A 21,327-nucleotide genomic window follows, 5' to 3' on the forward strand; every position below is an offset into this window, starting at 1 on the left:
TAAGAAACCAGAGAAGGTGGGGTATATGTATGCCGGGTTGCTCGCAACTAAAACACTCAGGGTCACTCCAGGGGAACTGGGCTACTTTGGCTGTGTGAAATCACCACACAAGAGACAGAAATACCTTTTTCTTTGGGGGTGCTGTGACGGCTCCTCTGACTTTAAGGGTCAGGAGAAAGAGAGAGCGAGAGAGCACATGCTGACCCCTTTTATTGAGGAGAAGCTATTCAAATGAGGCAAGGGGTCAGGTTTCAAGGGGCTGAGTCTAGCTTCATGATGTCTGCTGTCAGCAGGTTGACTGACATCTAGGAAGGCCACACCCAAGGGCAGCGTAAGAGAAGGGGACACACAAAGCACATTTCTGTGGAACATTTAATCCCAAATAGGGCAAGGGGGTAATATCACAAAGGAACAGGTGAGCATAGCTCCACCCATTGGGTTGTAAGAAGACACACCCAGGCACGAAGACACAGTGGCTTGCACCCTAAAAGATGGAGGGAATCGGCTAGGTTACCTAGGCAACCAGATCACAGAGTGACCTACGATGCCACACCAATCAGAAGAGGAGACAAATGCGGTTTGGCCTCCCACATAGGTATATATAAAGATTTATTATAAGGCCTTGGCTCATATAATTATGGAAGGAAGAAGTGTCACAAACTGCTGCCTGCAAGTTTGGGACTTGGGAAAGCCAGTGGCACAGTCCCAGGCCTGAGATAGACAGCCAGTGGTGCTCATCCCAGTCCAGGCGAGACGGCCAGAGAACCAAGAGCTCTGGAGGCAGAGAATCGATGAGCCAGCTCAAGCAGTCAGCAGACAGTGACCCCAACTTTCCTCTACTCTCCATCTATTCAGGCCCTCAGCACATGGAGCCATGTCCTCCCACACTGCAGTGGGCATCTGCTTTACTGAGTTCACCAGCTCAGATGCTAATCTCTTTCAGAAACACTCTCACAGACACACCCAGAAATAATGTTTAGGCATCTGTCTGGGCCTCCAGTGGCCAATTTGACACACAAGGCTAACTATCACATACAGACTTGGAGAATCGGGCTTATTGGTGGGTAGGATTTTCCAAGACAGCCCAGGAGACAAAGGGGCCAGGTGGAAGTTGAAGGTACATAACAAATGAAAATACAGTGACTGACCAGAGATCCACAACTAGAGGAGGAGGCAAGCCATGGACAACGAAGAAGGCGGTGGGCTCAGTGCGTCTAGAGGTCTTCAGCGTGGGGGGGGGGTCACTGTTGGAGCGTGCTTTTCTCAAGTGTGCTGAGAAAAAGTGGAGATGGAGCAGCTTAGGAGAGGAGGCTGAGTTGAGAGGGAGAAGGTTGGGGAAGTAAGGAGGCCAAAGGACCAAGAAGCCAGTCACTGGATGTTCATGAGAAGGAAGCCTCCAGAATAGCAGTGCAGAGAAAGATGAGCAGATACTTGGACAAGGAAGAAGAGTGGATGGATGGACCAAGGGCATTGCCTCCAAGTGCCTAAGGACTTTCTGCAAAGAAGGAAGATAAGGAAGTACAAAGGGCAGGTCATTGCACAGTCAGTCCTCACCCACAAGGTTTTGAGGTTTGGGGGTTTCGCTTAGAGCCAGGTTGTGCAGAGAACTCAGGAGAGGTGGTGATTAGAGGGTTTTGCAGATGACAGATCACACACTGCAGAGGGCTCAGGCGAATGGGGAGAAACGAGGGCATTAGCTGGGTGTGATGAAAGAGAAGGTAAGTTTTTCTGACTCTGTGTGTGTGTGTGTGTGTGTGTGTGTGTGTGTGTGTGTGTAGAAGAGGAATCAGCAAAGCTCACACAGACAGTTGTTAGTTACTCATATGAAGCCAAGTTTTGCTTCCTTGCAGATTCTTGGCTATGTTCTGAATGATTGTGTTTGCCAAGTAAGCACCATATGAATAATTTGTTATCACAGAAAATGACATTTACTATGTTTTAATTATATAACTCTATTTGAAGAAAGAATCCTGCATGTTTCATTTTTTTTGGTCAGACATTGTTATATATTCTAATTTAAGTTCATTTAAAATTAGTTCAAGAGACAGGATTCTAAGGAGGACTGAGTTACATTGCACATAACATGAACTCAGGCCAAGCTACCCTGACCTAGCAGTCATGCCACATCTGGCATGGCAAGTGCCATGGTGACTACTCTTTGTTGAGTTTGCCATAGTTTGCTGTCATCCTATCCTCTAAGATTGCTCTGGTTTTTGTAAGGCTCAGACTTGTGAATTAAATGGCAATATAATGGGGTTGACCGCCCATTCCTGCAATTTGCCCCAGGATGCATGTTATTTTAGTTGCACTACTTTGGTCATGGAGGAGATTCATTTCAGAAAATTGTCCTGAGTCCTCTATTATGATTGATAGTCTTACTCTAAGCCAAGGAACCAAAGTGAGAGTGTGCACTACAAAGGATGTCTAATTTCATTTTATATTTGGGAGGTAGATGAATGACCATTGGGTTGGTCTGCAGATCACTGGCCCTAATAAGCTGGATCTGAGCCAGTCTTTGTGTTTTACCTAGCTCCAATATTCTTCTACTCTTACTGGGGCCCATGGTGTTGATTTGTGCCTCTATGTGTTATATCTGTTAAGACCTTGTCAACAGTTATCAGTCACCCAAGCAGATTTCTTCGGGGAGTAGACCTAGGCCCTCACACAGTTACTATGGTCTTCCTCCTGGGGACCCAGACTTTTCTTCAGTTGGTGGGCCTCACTCCCAACAATGGCTTGGGCCTAGAAACTGACAAAGATCTGAGACATTTTGTGGGCTCCTGATCATCCATCCTTGATTTCTTTCTATTAAACAGATTGAGCCCTCCCGTTAGCTGCCTGCCTGTTTTGTTCCTAGGGATTCAGTAGCTCATCAGGATGTCGAGTTGACTTATCTTAGTGTTCTTTTTTGGCTATAGGAGGAGTTTTCTGTATCTGGGGGAGTCTTTGTGGATATTTCTTGGCCAGAGGGGCAGACTGTGGTAGTGGGAGCTGACTGGCCAGCATCACACTCCCTTATGTAGCGAAGCTCCATTACTGAGGGGCAGTTGCCCAGCCTGCGGCTATACTTCCCAGCATCCTTTGCTCATAAGTCATGCCACATGACTAGCTCTTGCTAGCAGATCTTAAGCAGAGGTGACATCATCTCTCTGCTGAGGAGTTTAAGAGGTAGATGACCTTACCCAGTCAACTGCTCCTTTCTGTATGTCAGCAGTTTCTCCCTGTCAGCCCAGGGAGACCATGCAAGCTAAATATAAAAAAAGGAATTGCCTCTGTCGGTCCAGGCCTTTGAATAGCCACAAGAAAGAGCCAGCACCCTCCCAGTGTTATACCAATATTGGACGGTTGTGTAAGCAAGAAACCATCTTCAATTGTGCTAGGTAGTAGAAATAGAGGGGTTTGTTTGCTAAAGCAACTATATAAATTCTATATCAAGTCTAAATAAAAGAATTCTGTCCTGGCTAAATAGCTCGTAATCTAATATGAAAGATATGTTTGCGATGGGTTTATGTAAGATTGTAGATTATGTGACACATAAAATTCACAAAATTATGTGGGTTAGAACAAAATTAATATTCTTACAGTTCTGGAGGTCAAAATTCTGACACAAATTTCATGAGTCTACCATCAGGCCTGGCTCCTTCTGAGGATTCCACGCCCCTCTTGGCTCCAGGGCTGCTGGCATTCCTTAGTTTGTGGCCCCTTTCTTGCATCACTCCAACCTCTTCCATCGTCCCATTTCTTCATACTGACTCTGATCTCCTGCCTCCCTCTTAGGAGGGACCCATTTGGACAAATAGCATGATCTCCTCCTGTTAAGACCCATAACTTATCTGGAAGTCCCTTCTGCCAAAAAGGAACATCCACAGGGCCTGGGGATTAGGACACGGGTATCTTCGTGGGTGGGGGTGTTCCTCAGCCCACCACATTTGGATTCTTAAGTGGGTTTTAAAGGCACCAGATAGATAACATGGGAACGGGGGAAGCTAGCTACCCATGTAGTGCAATTAGGCAAGGAAAGGGAGACAGAACCAAGCCAGGAAGGTAGATCTTCCTTCCTGCTGCTGGAGGAGTACTCTGGGGTGGGACTTCCCTGGCTGCCCTTGGCCATGGTAAGAAGAGAGACACAGGAGAGCTTCCCACCCTCCCTGACACCACTCCCTTTCTTGGCTGCCCTGGGATTGCACTTCCTGAAGTATGTGTAGTTAATTTCTGCCTCATGCTCTGTTCTCTCATTTATTAAGAAATACTCAGTATCTGGTACATTCAGATACGGTTCTAGATAACAGAGTGACAGTGATAATAGGAAATGATTTCTGCTCTCACGGAACTTACGATTCTAGTTGGAATAAAAAATCATTTAGTAGCAAGTGCTACTTCAAATAGTGGGGCAACAATGACTCAAATTTGGTGGTAAGGTAGGACCCTCTGGAGACGATGTTTAAGCAGAGGCTGGAATGACAAAGAACTATTCCTGCAGAATCCGGACAGAGCGGTGTGCTTTGCTGCAAGTATCAATTTGCAATCAATGTGCTTCTTGAATGGGTGATTCCAGGGGATGACAGGCAGGAGCTGAATAGCAGCCGAAACTTAACTTTTTAAAAATTCATGATTCTACCAAGTACTAGATGGCCAGCTGGCTTAAGATACAAAATAAACATCCCAAGCAGGAGCTCTCTACTAACAAATTAATGGTGCTTTCTCTTTGTCATGAAGGAATGAATTTCATTTTATTTTAGAAGTTAGATTGTCTTGCTGTTTTACATTCAGCACAGGGACCAGCACAGTAGGTGTTATAAGCTTTAGGCTTCCTCATCTGCATAAGTATAATTTGAGTTGACCACCTCAGTCTCTTTCCATCTGATACATAGCTTTGCTCTTATGATTAGTTGACATTCACATCACAGCAATTTCCACCTTTCATTTCATACGATTTTGTGAATCAATTTACTTTATTTGGGGGGAGGAGGATACTGGAATTTAATTTAGGGGCACTCAACCATTGAGCCAGCCCTATTTAAAGACAGAGTCTCAACAAGTTGCTTAGCGCCTGCCTTGCTTTTGCTGAGGTTGGCTTTGAACTCACTATCCTCCTGTCCCAGTCTCCCGAGCCGTTGGAATTACAGGCATGCATCACTGCACCCAGCTAACTTACTTTTCAGTTCAGACTAGTATAAAGAAGTCAGGAGCTGTGACATAAGAGGACACTGTTTCTTTTAGATTTCCTTTTAAATGTTAAATGCTTGTGATAGCATTGTAAAGGTGTTATTTTTAAAATTTTGTTTTATAAATGGTTGTTGCTCCTTTATAGGAATGCGGTGTTCTTGACATTAACCTTTTCTCTGGTGATCTTGCTTCATTCACTCTAATAAAAAGTTCAACATGAGGGCTGGGGTTGTGGCTTGGTGGTAGAGCACTTGCCTAACAAGTGTGAGGCCCACATAAATGAATAATAAAGAAAGGATATGTCTATTTACAACTAAAAATATTTTTTAAAAAAGAAAGAAAATTCAACATGATCAGCTGATTACCTGGGTGCTTCATCAAATAAGTACCTTTATAGGTAACAGTTATTTCTTTAGCTTGTTCCTGTCTTTTAATTATATGCAGTAAAAAGAAATTATGTGGTTCCTTCAACATCTTCTCTGGGAATCTCCTCAACTCATTAAGTACTTTTTTATTCTCTATGTGACTAGTTAGTGGTGTTGCTATACTTTCTGCCACTGAATCAAAAAGGACCCTTCTTCCAACTTCCAGTAAAATTTCCCTTACTTTCCTGTAAGTCCTCAGCAATAACCTCCTAGAGAGTAGTAGCACTTCTGCTTTCTCTTTGAGGTTCTTGATCTTCCACTAATATGGTTCTTAAGTTTGGCTTCTTCCCACTGCTGTGCCCCAAGGCCACAGGCTTTAGGTTGTTGTGGTGGCACCCAACACTTGGCACCAAATGTTCTAGTTATCTAATGCTGCAAAACTAACCACCCCCAAATTTAGTGGTTGTTTATCTATTTTGCTCATGAAACTGAAATTTGGGCAGATCTTAGCCAGGAGAGTTTGTTCTTGTTCCCCTTAGCATGAGCTAGAGTGGCTCAAAGTTAGAGTCTAGAATAATCTGAAGAGTCACTGAGCTATATCATGATTGGGAAGAATAGCAGCTGTGGGACTTGTCAGCCACCTTATCTCTGTGTGGCCTTTTTAGCCTGGCAACCTCAGGTTAGGGAGACTTCTTACATGTGAGCTGAGAGTGGTGGTCCAAGAGAAAACCCAGGTGTTGATGTATTGCCATTCATAATGGAGGCTGGCAAGTCACAGATTCCATAGCAGGCATCCATCACGAGCTAAAACTTGAGAATTCAATTACTAAATGGCAAAAGGAGAGAATAGACAAATGATTGTGGGATGGCTAACTTCTTTATGAGAAGAAATTAAAACCTGAAACTGGTGGTCATATGAATAGGGAGAAAGGTCATTTCATGCAAGGGAATGTAGCAAGTACTTGGGGAGGGAGCACTATGGGCACCTTGCAGGTTTACATCCACAGTGCAGAACCAACAGGAGGAAGCTGGTGGCAGAGTGGCGAATCGTGCCACATAGAGTGAGGCGGGGTGGCACTGCAATACTGCAGCCAGTGAAAAATGGAAAGTGCTTCTATTTCATATACTCTGTCCACAGTGGTAGTATGATTTTCAGCAAGGGTGGTAGATTACTAACTGGCCACAGTCCATCTAACCTCTTGTTGAGTGACTTTGTGGCAACTTCCAGCAAATGTGGTGTAGCTCCAACCACCTCTGGATTGTGGCCTGGCACTGTGTCTTCCTTTGGCCAATATAGTGTGGACGAATTAACAATGTGCAGTTTTGAACCTAAATCTCAAGAGGGCTCACTTGTCCCCACTGGTTTCCTTGAGACCTTGTCAAATGATCTGTGAACCAGCAAGGCCGGCTAACTGGAGGATAGAGCCACCACCTGCAGCACAGCTCGACCAGCTCGTCTGAACCAGGAACTGAGAAAGCCAAGGTGAGATGAGCCAAACTGACCTGGTGGTTGGAGTGAAGACCAGGAGTGAGCCCAGCAGGGAAAGGCTGTCCAGATGACCCAGTGCACACGGACAACCTATAGAACCAGGAGCTAAATTAGTGGATGTTTATTTTAGCCACTGAAATTGGGGGTGACTTGTTACACAGCAAAACTCACTGCTAAGTAATGTCAGTAGGTTACCTTCTACAACTCAGCATCCTTACATAGATTTGCTAGAACCTGCATCATGGCTGTCAAGGACAGAACAGAAGAACGTGGCAGTGCACTTGGCACTGAGCCTGAAACAGATGTGCTGAGCAAATGGCAGCTGATCCCGCATCACTTGAGAGAGCGGATCAAAGGAAGAACACTAACGTGGGAGCGTGCCAGAGAGAATTACACAGAAACCCACATTCCGTACATGTTCACCTCATGAATTTTCTTCATTTGTGTCACTGTACTGGCGCATACGCTAAATGTCATAAATTTGCATGTTTTGGCTCAAAGTCCCTTTCAAAACTTTGCTCTCTGCACTCTTCTTTCTGGGTCCCTTCAACACATGCTGTTCCAATTGTTTTATTGTCTCCTATCTGCCTATCCTCTACTCCCAACTAGTCTTTAAGTAACTTACTAAAGATACTTTTATTTCCTTTGAAATCCCACTAAAGTAGTGTTGTTTTCTCATCCAAATAGCAACATAATAATACGTACTTATTAAAATTAATTGAATTATGTTATGGTTGGTGTTGATCCTCAGGGTCATATTATCTCTAATCAAGAGACCTATTAAATTTCCTCCATGTTGAGTCACATGATGAATTTACAGAGAATCATTCTCCCAAGAGATCAGATTTATAGGAATTATTTGTTTTCTTTTCTGGCCTATCACGGGGGAAATGACAAGAACTATAATCTACCAACTGTTTGCCACCAAGCAAATGTATGAGTGTCTGAGGAGTAGACCTGTTCATGTCTCAAACTGCTTATCAATGCAATCCTGTTAGAATTTGAAATGGAAAAGAGAAGTCCCTGGGAAGAATAAAGATAGGGACAAGATTCTATACTTTGTGTGACCCCTGGCTCCTAGCAGCTGGGAAACTTGACTGTGTGCATCTAATTTTGACTCTGCATTCCGTGATGCCACCTTGGAGTCTGGAAGCAGCCATGGTGGGAATATTTACACCTAGAAAACCAACAAACACTCCGAAGCAGGCCTTTATTCATTTATCAGCATGTCACTGCCAGAATTCTGAATGCTTAGGAATTCTAGCTCTGGTCTTGTGGAATGCAGGTACTGGGTGTCACCAGTATCTGTTCCCTTTGTCACTGCTGGCTAGCAAAAGACTGTAAGCTAGAGACAGACACAATGGGGATGAAGTGAAAGCATGCTCTGACTTTGTACTGACACCTGCCCCAAGCCCATCTCTAGTCCACACCTGAGCTTGGTTCTTCAGGGCCCTCCAGCAGGAATTTCTTCCTCTCCACCAACCAAGACCTGCCATATTGCAGACCCGGCTCTGGGCCTACCACCCTTTCCCACACATCCATCTGCCTGCTTTAGGCATCTGCAATGCTACCTTACTGATACTCACCTGACTCTTCTCAGGCTATCTATGCAGTTATTTAGCATGTTCATGTGTATTTATCTCATTTTCATAATAAATTTGTTGAAAGGTGGGGCTGTAATCTGTTCACTTCTTACGGCTAAGTTGAGCCCCTAAAGCATTTGAGGCAGGCAGGATGCTGGATGTCCTGGGACAGGTGGAAGGATGTCTTTGTCTGGAGAAATTTTATGTCCTTTAATCAATTTACTGACAGATCAAGAGAAATGAGAGGTGATGCTGAGCTAGTTTGTACTGATGGGGAAATGCAGGGAGAGGAGGAGATTCACTCAAAATAATGAACAAAAACAAACCCAAAATCTCAGGCTGGGGATACAGCTCAGTTGGTAGAATGTTTGCCTCGCATGTACCAAGGCCCTGGGTTTGATCCCCAGCACCAAAAAAACAAACAAACAAACAAACAAAAAAAAAAAACCACAAAAAAAAAAAACAAACCAAACAAACAAACAAAAAAACCCAACCAACCAACCAAACAAAAACCCACCTCAAAAATGGGGACTATACCCCTCACATAACACAGAATAGAAATTCTAACCACAGCTGAAAAGTTATAAAGGAAATATATTTCTGTGATTACCTAAAACAGGAAAGTCAGTAAATCCTTTCTTTCTTGTTTTACTGGGGATTGAACCTATGGACAGGCACTTTACCACTGAACTACATTCCCAGAACATTTTATTTTTTGATTTGAGGCAGGGAGTCACTAAGTTGCAGAGGCTGGCCTTGAACTTGCCACCCTCCTGCTTAAGCCTTCAGTCACTGGGATTAGGTGTGTGCCATTGTGCCTGGCAGCAAATTCTTTAAATAAAAGTATGAGAGAGTAAATATTTTCAGCCTTGTGTAAAGTCTGTTCTGGATACTTAACTTTGCTGGTGCAGATCTGTTCTAATAAAACCATTTAAAAAAACATGTGGCGGGCTAGATTTGACTTCTGGGCTTCAGTTTGCTGAAACCTGGTCTAAAAGATTGCATATTTTGAAAATAGAAGTGCCAAACCTAGAATCCAAGCCCCATATTTTCCCACATGTGTATCATAATGCTTTTCTGATCAACTGCATGAAATAGCTGTAAATATATTGGTTAAATTTAGCTCTGGAGGCTGAGCCAGGAGGATCATGAATTCAAATCCCATCTCAGCAACTGAGCAAGGCCCTAAGTGACTTAGAGAGACACTATCTCCAAATAAAAAAAAATAAAAAGGGCCGGGGATGTGGCTCAATGTTAAGCACCCTGGGTTCAACCCCCCACCCCCAAGGAATCGCTTTATGTATATTTAGTTTTTTCTCAAACACTTCTGGTGCATTGGAATCTTTGTATTCATTAGCACTTGCTTTTATACTTGTAAAATACTTCTAGAATTTATTGAAGGTCCCGAGCATATGACCTAGATAATGTAGAACTTTATTATGACATATTTTTATATCAACTTATTGTTGTTTGAATCAAGTCTCATAACTGAAAAAACTGCCCTGTTAGATTTCTGAACTATTTTTAGAAATAAATTAGGTGGCCATTTCTTTTTTCCCACAAAGCTGTTTGCTGTACTCGTTACACTGGTTGAAAAGAATAAGAACCTCTGTAAGTATTAATGAAGAATGGTAATTAAAACAGTGTTCTGGGGGAAAAACAAGGTACAAAGGGATTTAGGCTTTTATATTTTCTTTAAAAATAAATAACAGGGGCAGAGGATATATATGTGGGTACATGCTTGGGACAGTTTAAAGTATTTCTGGAAGAATATTTAAGAAAATGGCAAAAAATAAAACAAAACAACCTTGGCTCTATGGATGAAAAACTGGGTAATTTTATGCTGGGAGGAAAAGTCATTTTTTATCTTTAGTATTTAAAAAAAAAAAAAACAGAGCTGGGGATGTGGCTCAAGTGGTAGTGTGCTCGCCTGGCATACGTGCAGCCCGGGTTCGATCCTCAGCACCACATGCAAACAAAGATGTTGTGTCCGCTGAAAAACTAAACAATAAATATTAAAAAATTCTCTCTCTTTTTTAAAAAAAATCACCTGAGTATTCTCTTCCAAAGAATTAAAAATAAGAATATGTGAAAATATAGTTGAGTTTAAATCTGAATGACGCTGTCCTTTACTCTGATGTTGACCTCAATAATAAAAAGGCACAGTTCCCCCACTCAGGTCATTCAAAGCCATGGACATCAAACATACCAACAAGCATGTGCAGAACCGGGGACTCAGAGTGGACCATGGATTGAGGAAGCTGCGGGCTCCTCTCCAGGGTGCGGGACAGTTCTGCAGCATTGCAGGCTGTTATGACTGGGGGACCCGGTGGTGTGGACCTCTCATTCCTTTTTGCTGCGTTGCAGCACCCTCTGAATCTCCAAATACTTCCAAATAAAACATTAAAGCACACAAAGCTACCGGCACTCAGTGGAGATGCTATTCTCTCCCTTTCCTTCCCTGCCATTTGTTCATGTAACTGGAGGGTGGGGGCGCCCTTCAGGTAGTGGTTCCAGAGGGGATCCAGCCCTCTGGCAGCAGGCCTCTTCAATTGCCTTCCCTTGAGGCCACAGGTTCTCAGTAGCACCTGGCTTCAGGTGGCTTCCCAGGGCATGGCCAAATGGCTTGTGTGCTCTGCAGCATAGTGAATTACAGGCGGGTCTGGATCATGGATTTCAAGGTCAGGCATATTTTAGAGATAGGCAAAGGAGACTGACAAAACACATTTCAAAAACTAGATGTGTCTAATGTCACTTACCAATCCTTTCGCCTTCTGAGAGAATGATCAAGATGGCCATTAATCTGCCTGATTTTGAGCCTGGGAGCAAAGAGTCCACAGATTCTTTTTCCATGGGTCCAACTAATCACAGATCAGTGAGACCCTGTCTCTTACAAATAAAATGCAAAATAGGGCTGAGAAATGTGGCTCAGTGATCAAGTGCCCCTGAGTTCAATCTCTGGTACCAAAACAAACAAAAAAATCAAACTGTATCAAGCACACAGACTTTAGTCAGTATTCCCCCAATACAGCACACCTACATAGCATGTTATTTTTTATAATCTAGAGATGATTTACCTTATACGAATGGAAGTGTGAGGATTATGTGCAATACTGTGTCAATTTATATAAAGGAGCTGAGCATCTGCAAATTTTCATTCCTGTAGCTCCTAGAACCAGTTCCTGCAGATATGAGGAATGAATATACAGGAAACACAGATCCAAAAGCAATACAACCAGAAATCAAAACAAAAATGAGCCCCTCACGGTTATTTAGAGACACCCTGATGAAGGAAACACATAGCATGTTAGCTAATATCCTTTATTGTCAGACCTTCTGTGAGCCAACAAACAATTTCACATGGTTGTTCATAAGGGATAAGGCAATTTTTTTTTTTAATGGGTAGACTTCATTGTCCCAAGTCTTTATAACTTTTCCATATAAAAATAAAGGTCCAAGTCCAGAATATTTTTCTTCTGGTCAAAAATGCTGACTTATTTAGAGGGGCCGGTTCTGACCACCAACATAAACTTGGGATAAAATGGTCTCATTTTACCAAAGCCTCAGCATTTAATATGGGTGTGCTTCAGAGGTTCGCCCCTGTGTTACCCCTTGCAGCAATGCGGTAGCTTCTCCATATTCAATGCCATTATGTCTGTAATCTATCCAGAGCGGTACAGGCTAACCTCCAAAGAAAAATGTTTTTTAACTTAACTCTTTTAGAAATACAAAGACTCCAAATAAAATGACTTCATATTGCTCTAAAGACAGTACTGGAGTTGGCAGTTTTAAGAGTGGTTCATAAATACAGTTATCTTGTGGGCTGCAGATCTGTTTGTAATACAGCAGACACAGAGTGCAGACTTTGCTACATGTAAAACAAAACTGAGTCAAAACATGTTTTTTCAAAATACAGCAAAGACAGGAAAATCCAGGATTCCGGTTTGTTAATAAAATCACCTTAATAAAGTAACAACTGAAGACTAGAACTCTGAACTATTAAAATATACAGACTGTTTACACCATTGCACATCCTCTTCCCTTTGTGTTTAATGCTCATGAAACAATGATTAAAAGTGTTGAGTTTATGAACACAGGCATGCACGGGCAAGCACAGACACTCAGAAGATGAAACAAAGCAAAAAAGTTAATACATGTCCACGAGGAAGGCTGCCAGCAGCGCTCCAACTAAAATATACCACCCCTCCGCCCTCACCTCCCCACTCCCTCACCTTCCCTCACCGCAGGGAAATCAGGCTGGGAGGTTAGTGCATAATCACGACAGACAACCCCCTCCACTCCGCAGGTTTCCCCGCGGGGAGCACCCCCCCTCAGTAGCACAGTTAAGGTCCACGGGTTGGATCCCAATTAAGGCACTTCTGGCTGCTTTGGTGGCAGCGTGGTTTTTCTCCCCTTTTCTTTTTTTAAGGCATGTGTCATCTAAGAGTAGTAAAGCTTTGGAAATTGTGCAGACTGTTAAGGTTGACAGCTTAATACATGATCATTGAAGCTGACAGGGCAAAAAGGACCCCTGGAGAATCCTCCCCCCAGCGAGGGGCTTCCAGAAAGCCTGGGCCGGTTGGCCATTGGCCAGACTTGGGACCCTGGAGCTGGCCTAAGCCAGAGGGTGGCCTGTTCAGATATTGGCTGTGTGGGCTCTTCTGTCTTCACCTGGAGCTGCCCTGGCTGCTCACGGAGCGCGTGGTGCTGTAGCGCTTCTTCACGATCATGCTGATGTAGGCTTTCATGAGCTTGGCCACGTCTACCACCTGCCCAGGGGAACAGAACCCACACTTGGTCACCAGTTTCCACCAGGTCAAAAGGCCCAGCCTGAACACCAGACATCCTCTATTTATTCTCCAAGCATAAGGCAGCAGCTTTCCATACTAATTCAGGGCTCCTGTCTTCAGTTGAGCTGCCTTTACCTATTCCTAGTCAGGGAATGTGGCTTTTCCAAATACAATGTGCGCCACCTGGTGGTTCATGCATGCAAAACAACAGTTTTGCTTTAGGTAAGTTATGAGAGCTTGCAGACACTAGTCTGCATATCATCAGGGCTGGAATTACTTCCCTCACTGAAAACAAATGAGAACTGTGAAGTTCACAATCAGTCCTGAAGTTTGAATTAACCAATTTTGGTCTACCCCTTGGAGGCAGCTGAAGAAACAGCACCTTGGTCTTGGAGGCCAGCAGAGGGCTCTGGGAAGCTGTCCCGACACCTGGCCTGCTTTGTTCCCTACCAGCCACCTCATAAAACTGGGAGCTCCCATTAGCTCCTTCCAATGGTGCCACCATCACTGCTACCCTCTTTGGCCATCCCTCCTCACTGCTGGCTATGTCCTGTGACCCCATCCTAACAGGCTTCCATTTCCCTGATCCCTCTGCCCTTCCAATCCCACTCTAGATCACTGTGAGCAAAATCACTGTGGAAGTGTCATGCATGAAGATCCCACAGTGACTTTCTATTGTCTACTGGATTCACCCAAATCCTGCAACCTTGCACTTGGGGCCCTCTGGTTGGGGAATCCCCAGCCCTTTCCTCTCATTGTGCATTTCTGTCTGCCTAGGGTGCCTGCTGCATGGCACCCCTGGCCTCCCTGCCTTCAGCACCTCGAGCACCCTCCTCATTATCATACCACGGGCAGCATTTCCGTCTACCTCTTTGCCGCCAGCCACTCCCTTTGTGCAGGCCTCAGTAGACAAGTATTCTTGCTATATTTGTTAAAGTTTGGAGTTGACATACTTAGAGGCTATTTTGTGCATGACTTTGAGATCTAGAATTAGCTACACAGATGGTCATGCCCTTCGGCTCCCTCCTGCACTGTGACCACAACCAGAATCAAGTCTCACTGCTGCAATGCTTTGTCACAACTGTCTAATTTTCACATTAAATATTATGCTTTTTCATGGACATCTTTTCATTTCCCTTTCTCTTCCTTTCCTCCCTGATAAAATAAAACCAAATCTCTCTATTTTAAAGGTATGCAGAAGAAATTTGGGCTTAATTTGGGGGAGGGGCCACCATACTGCACTTTCATATAAAAACAAGGAGAGAAATATCCAAATGGTCAAAGGTGTCAGGAAGTGGGGTGCCACCTTGCTCTTTCCTCAAGGTCACCAGTGAACACGTGCCTGTTCTGCCTCTTACCTCACTGGTTTCGAAGAGCAGTTCCCGCTCATCCACCACGATCTTGTACGTGTTTGCCAGGGGTGCCCCGAAAGAGAGGATGTGTTCATACTGGAAGACTTCTAATGGTCTTCCCTCCCCACGCTTGTAGACAGAGACGGCATCCGCGCTGACGCCCAGCCAGAGCTCCTGAGGGAAGCCGCCTTCCTTGCACTGGTGGCCAAAAGAGTTGGGATGAAGGTTTAATGGCAAGGCAGGAGAAACACAGTCTAGAAACCACCAGACAGAGTGAGACAAGAGCTCAGCACAGAACTCTGACTGCATTCACTGTGCAGGTTGCTGGAGGGCAGGAACAGGAGAAACAGCAGCTCTCTGGCTACCCTGATTGACTTCTGACTAGATGATCAATCTTATGAACTGGGAACCTCATCAGTCTAAGGTGCTGTATGGACTCTTCACCTCTTGGAAGCATTCTACTATTTAGCCACCTGAATCAGCCACATGGAAGAGGGCTGATAATGCCATTGGCCAGGGACTTGACCAAGATCTCCAGCCACCAAGTGGCCTGAGCTAGGTCTGCTGCTGCCTCTAGTTCTTTCTCCAATCCTTTCTGGAATGGCCACAGAGGAACATTCTCCAAGTCCCTGTGTGCCAGGCAATTTTGGCTCTTCTTTACAGGAGCAGCACCAACTTTTTGCCTTTTAGTGTAAATAGGCAGTTCACTGTCTAACTAAGATTTCTTACATACATCAGTGGAAGAAAAGGAGCCTAAGTGGAGAGAACAGCAATGTAGGCTGAGCTGAACTAGTGCAAACAGGAGACGTATAAATTGAGGATGATGAAAAGAGAAGGAACATGGTACAAAGCATCTGATTTATACTTTGGAACAAACATAATTGAACCAACCAATGGATCAAACCCAAAACAGCATCCAATGAGAAGCAATTAAAGGATCTTAGAAACTAAAATTAACATTTAGATTTTTATAGAGCCTCAATTTAAAGTCATCAGATAACATACTGAATTACTGTGACTTTTGAAAACTGGAAGCTAAGCCAGATCAGAGAGGAAATATTTAGGCTTTCAAAGTCATGTGCTCTCCAATTCATAATAGCTAAACTGTGGAACCAACCTAGATGCCCTTCAATAGATGAATGGATAAAGAAACTGTGGTATATATACACAACAGAATATTACTCAGCAATAAAAGAGAGTAAAATCATGGCATCTGCAGGTAAATGGATGAAGTTGGAGAATATCATGCTAAGCGAAGTAAGCCAATCCCAAAAAACAAAAGGCTGAATGTTCTCTGATAAGTGGATGCTGATCCATGGGTGTGTGTGTTTTGGGTAGGTGGGGGGGTGGTGGATGAAGAACTTTGATTGGGCCAAGGGGAGGCAGGGAATAGGAGTGGGTATGGGGGTTGGAAAGATGGTGGAATGAGATGAACATCATTACCCGAGGTACATGTATGACTGCACAATGTGGTGCGACTCTACATCATGTACAACCAGAGAAATGAAAAGTTGATGGTCAAAACCTCCTTTTGACCATCAGTAAGAATTCCTTTGAAATAATGGTCTACTTTAAAAAAATTAAAAGAAGAAAAAAAAAAAAAACGGGAAATGAATCAGAAATTCATTAAACCTCAGCTGGTGGCTAAAAATTTTAAACAACTTAAATGCAGGTTTCTATCAGCATCTAAAAAAATCAGTTCTATAGCTTCCATAGGAAAGAGTAGAAATTATTTAAGAACAGATGAGGGGGCTAGGGTTGTGGCTCAGTGGCAGAGCACTTGCCTCGCACATGTGAGGCACTGGGATTGATCCTCAACACCACATAAAATTAAGTAAATGAAATAAAAGTATGTGTCCATATACAACTAAAAAATTAAAATAAAAAAGAACAGATAACATCTTAATTTTGTATTCCTTCCTAAAATATTATAGGAACATTTACTGCAAAGGAAGAAAAAAAGCTCTGGGGAGGTAGGGGGTGTTAATGGTAAAGTTCGGGAGGCTTTCATAAAAGAGGGTGAGAGAGCACAGTGTTCCAACTTGTCTTCCCGCTACATGAACCTGGCCGTGAGTGCACCCTGCCTGCCCACCCGCACAGCAGCCAGCTCTCACCTCCACGTCGAAGAGTGTGGACCCGTAGCCAGGCCACTCCTTGATTAAGGCCATGTACTTGGCCATGGCCTGCTCCTGATTCATCCCCTGAAATTTCTTCCACTTGTCAATGATGCTGGCTCGAGCAGAGCCGACTTCCTCCTTAATCCACATGTCCAACATCTGCTCCTCCTCAACCTTCTGCCGAACAACAGACCCCGTCCGGAAGCTCCGCCTCAGTGTCCCCTCCAGGAAGCTTGTCCTCCTCTTTTCCAGCCGCTCGCAGGGGGTGAAGCTCTTGGTGGACTGGCTGATGCGGGTTTTGAGTCTCTGCAAGGAATAAACCTCTTCGAGAGGTGGGATTGTGGCGTGCAGAGTGTAATCCCCCTGCAGGTACTGGAGCCGCAAGGCAGCGAGAACCTGGAGGTTTTCTTCAGGAGCTGGATGGTGGCCGTGGATAACTGCTTCGTGGGCCTGAAAGGAGGAGGCAACAGCCCTGTGGTCACAGCGGCACTGTTACAGGATGCCCGTGCCCCCCTCATGACTGCTCTTGAATGTCACCTTCCCTGACTGCCTGAAGAAAATCATACCCTGAGCCCCTTACCATTTCAACCCAAAATTACTCCCTGGTGCAGATACCACTGAACTCGTCCCACAGTTTCTACTCCTCATGATCTGTGTTCCTCAAATGAGAAGAGTTTCTGGCAGGGAAGCCGACATAAACTTTGTAGAAGTTCCATTCTACAAATGAACGCTAGAGACACTGGCCTTGTCCCTGCTGGGAATCTAGCACCACGCACCATTTCCAAGGACCAGAGGTGGATTTATAAGGTGCCATCATGGGATTCTCTGCTGTGGGCCAGCAAGGATCTATTTTTAAGAATTCTCTTTACCTGTTCAAACATAAATGCAAATTCCACACTGTCTTTTGGCACGTTGTCCGTGTCCAGGAAGCAGTAAAGTTTGAAGTAGAATTTCCAAGGCAAGTCCCCTGATTCTGATGTGGCGGCCAGCCTAGAGAGAGAAGTCACAAGGCTCAGAAAGCAAAATGAGAGATGGCCCTTGGGTGGCCTGCAGGGAGCTGACTTACATGGCCATGCTCAGATGACAGTGAGGCTGGACTTGGGAATGGGGATGGGCCGGGGGAGAAAAAGAGGGGGCTAATCACAGTTCCCTGGCAGTTTTACCTAACCGGAAGTCTCACTCTACAGAAACAAACATGAAGCCTTCAGTTAAAACTGTGCCAACTAGTACTTTTTTGAGGAACCCAGATTGATTAGTACTGGTTAGGCCTTATATTGAATCCACAGAATGGAAAGAAAGAAAGGTCATTTCTTCATTTCCTTTACCAATCCTGAAATAAATCATAACATTCATAAATACTTAATATTCTTGTATGGAGACTGCATTTATGCTGAGGAGTAACTTTCGTGCCACCACCTAGGGGGCACGAAATCAAAAATGAAAGTGTGAAACTCCCAGTGTGAAACTGCAGGTGCATTTCATAATGGAAACATCAAAAGTGGTTTGAAGAGCTTCTAAGTTGGCTGATGGCCTGATTCAAAGCTTATGACAAGTGAAAACCTAAGAATCAAGAAATTCGAAGACAATGAATACAACAAGTGACTGAGAAAGAGAATGGGATGAAGAACCAGTTTCAAGTTAAATCATCTTTGAGACTGTGGCTTCATCTAGTAATCAAGAAACACAGCTGGCAGACATGAAAAGATAAATATGCTCAACCCAGGTAAAACCATCTAACTCGAACATACAGTGAACCAAACATGGAATGGAAGTTCAAACCCTCAGACCCTGCTCTGACATTTTTTACTTGCTCTTTCAGTACTTTATGAAGAATTTACTTTTCAAACTTTGCTAGAACATCAGCTACAATGGTTCGGCTTTCGATGGCTTTGTCCAGGTGTCCATTGTACTCAAACAAGGCGAACATGTTCCTGCTGTCCTCCATGGCAAGGCCCCGGATCAGTTTCTCTACCACCTGGAAGACACATGGGAATTCCTCAGCTCTGGAGGCTGTGGTCCCAACACATAATTCTAGAATATGCCTTCATATGGACCCAGAGGGAGCTGCTGGCACAAGTGAGGGTCCAAGTAGCCTCCTGAAACTGTCATGTGTATGATCACCCAGAATCTCAAAGGTGACATTTTCCCCTTGTTCTCCTATTTTTGGTTTTGGTGCTGTGGACTGAATCGACAGACGCTTTTACCATTAAGCCACATCCCCGCCCTTTTTAAAATTTTGAGACAGGGTCTCGCTAAGTTGCTTTGCTTAGGTCCTTGCTGAGTTGCTGAGGCTGGTCTTAAACCTGTGATCCTCCTGCCTCAGCCTCCCTAGTTGCTGGGATTACAGGCATGTGCCATGGCACCTGGCTTTCCCTTCTCTTAAAAATTAGCTTTATCTCACTCTTGCCAAGGAAGAACTTAGGGTACTTTACCAATCAATGGACACATTTCTTGCAAACCCATACTAATAGGGAAAGTAATAAAACACTGAAGTACTGTCTTTTAGCTAATAAATTCATAAACTCCAAAAAACAAGTGATTTCAAATGATACTTCTTCCACACAAGAAGCCTTCTGAGGTTTTACTGTACTAATTCTTTTAGCCAGTGGGTTTCATAATGCTAAGATTAAATTTAATGAAGAAAATGAGTTGGGTGCACAGCTGTAATCCCAGCTTCTCAGGAGGACCTTAAGTTCAAGGTAATTCTGGGCAATTTAGTGAGATCTTAAAATTAAATTAAGAAAAGGGGGGCGGGCTGTGGATGTAGTTCAACAATAGGCCCAGCATGCCTTGGGTTCAACCCCCAGTACTCCAAGGAAAAAAAAAAGTGACGTGGCAAAAAGAAACACCCTGGGGCTGGGTTTGTGGCTCAGTGGTTGAGCGCTTGCCTTGCACTGGGTTCAATGCTCAGCACCAGAAAAAAAAAAACAAAAAAACAACAAACCAAGATAAAGATAAAGTGTCAATCTACAACTAAAAAAATATTTAAAAGAAAAGAAACAATCTGTTGCAGAAATAACACCCTACATCCTTCAGGAACACAGCAATGTACCTGAATCAACTCTGCTGCCTCTACTAGATTCCCAGCTGCTTCTCAGATTAGCAGGCATGAGTGCAACTTTTTGTTTTCACTCATCTTTGGGAACTATGTGAACCTCTAGGTACATGCAATTGGTTGCAGGTTGCGCTTGCTTCCCTGTTTACCGAGCAGCTGGGTACTGTACGAGACAGCCAATCTAATTATGCAAGACCTCACTGACTTGGGCGTGTGGGCAGTTGTGCATTAAGTGGGATGAGGGCATGTCCTCCGCCTCACCTCCCCAGCTGTGGTGTGGGAGGTGATGGTGATCTTGCAGGAGCCGCCACCATGGCAGTACACTGTGGACGTCATTTCCTGCCTGTGGATCAGAGCTTCGATTTCATCCCGGGAAGGCACAAACTCTCGGCATTTGGTTTTCTTAAGTGATTCGTAGATGAAGAGGGCGTATTTTTCCATTTCGGTTCCTGGAAACTGTTCCCGTACCCTAGGAGACAAATATATGAACTATTAACTATAGATGGAGACTGGTTGGGCTGTGGGAAGGTCCTGGAGCCCAAGATAGTGAAGGGGGCAGTAACTTCCTCTTGAGTGCCCAGTTCATCCTGTGCAGATTTCAGCCTAATTACAGAAAAAATAAAGAGCTGGTGTGTGTGTGTGTGGGGGGGGGGGCACTCTCACTGCCAAGCACCTTGCCAGTGCCATTAACACTTCAAATAAGTATTATGCTGCTGCCCCCCCCCGCCCCCACCCTTTTTTTAGTACCAAGGATTGAACTCAGGGGCACTTAACCACTGAGCCACATCCCCAAGACATGGTCCTGCTAAATTGCTGGAGCTGGCTTTGAACTTGTGATTCTTCTGCCTCAGCCTCCTGAGTTGCTAGGATTATAGGCGTGCGCCACCAGGGCTGGCTCATGCTTCTTAATGTCTTATGAAAGTTGTTTTCCCACAGTTAACCAAAATCAGTAGATTGAACTACATAAGGTAACAGATGGGTTTATCTGCTAAATAATAACCATATTTCTGTATTTTTTTTTAGATGTTGATGTTCCTTTATTTGCTTATTTACATGTGGTGCTGGAAATCGAATGCAGTGCCTCACGCATGCAAGGCAAGCGCTCTACTGCTGAGTTACAATTCCAGCCCCTCATTTTACTGTTGAATGTATCCAATTAAACTATTTATAAATCTCAGACACAATAAAATTTATTAACAGCAAATATAAAATAAAATTCTTAAATATTTTTAAAAAACTTAAATCAGATTGTTTTCTACCTGATTGGCCTGAAATAAATATCCAAGCTGTTTTTTCTGTTTATGTAATTAAATGTACCCAATATCCTACATGAGGACGCTACATCAAAGTGACCTGGTCTCTGTCATGGCCTTGCATGACCTGAAGAAAGGACACCTGCATCCTATGACT

At 43.9% G+C, this 21,327-nt stretch overlaps 1 protein-coding gene across 2 annotated transcripts in view; it reads right to left on the minus strand.

Annotated features, from left to right (window-relative positions):
* Positions 1-11,910: 11,910 nt before the first annotated feature.
* Positions 11,911-21,327, minus strand: part of MYO10 (myosin X) — a 95,383-nt gene continuing 85,966 nt past the window's right edge. For both annotated transcript variants that reach the window (XM_081279629.1, XM_081279630.1), the window contains 6 exons: positions 20,179-20,386; positions 18,701-18,837; positions 17,732-17,852; positions 16,860-17,312; positions 14,752-14,943; positions 11,911-13,372 (listed from right to left, as the gene is read on the minus strand). In XM_081279629.1, coding sequence (XP_081135755.1) covers positions 13,271-13,372; positions 14,752-14,943; positions 16,860-17,312; positions 17,732-17,852; positions 18,701-18,837; positions 20,179-20,386 — 1,213 coding nt within the window. In that variant the 3' untranslated portion in view covers positions 11,911-13,270. The remainder of the gene's footprint in view (positions 13,373-14,751; positions 14,944-16,859; positions 17,313-17,731; positions 17,853-18,700; positions 18,838-20,178; positions 20,387-21,327) is intronic.

This window comes from Spermophilus citellus (assembly GCF_964194105.1).
Source record: "Spermophilus citellus genome assembly, chromosome: 1".
NCBI classification, from domain to species: Eukaryota; Metazoa; Chordata; class Mammalia; order Rodentia; family Sciuridae; genus Spermophilus; species Spermophilus citellus.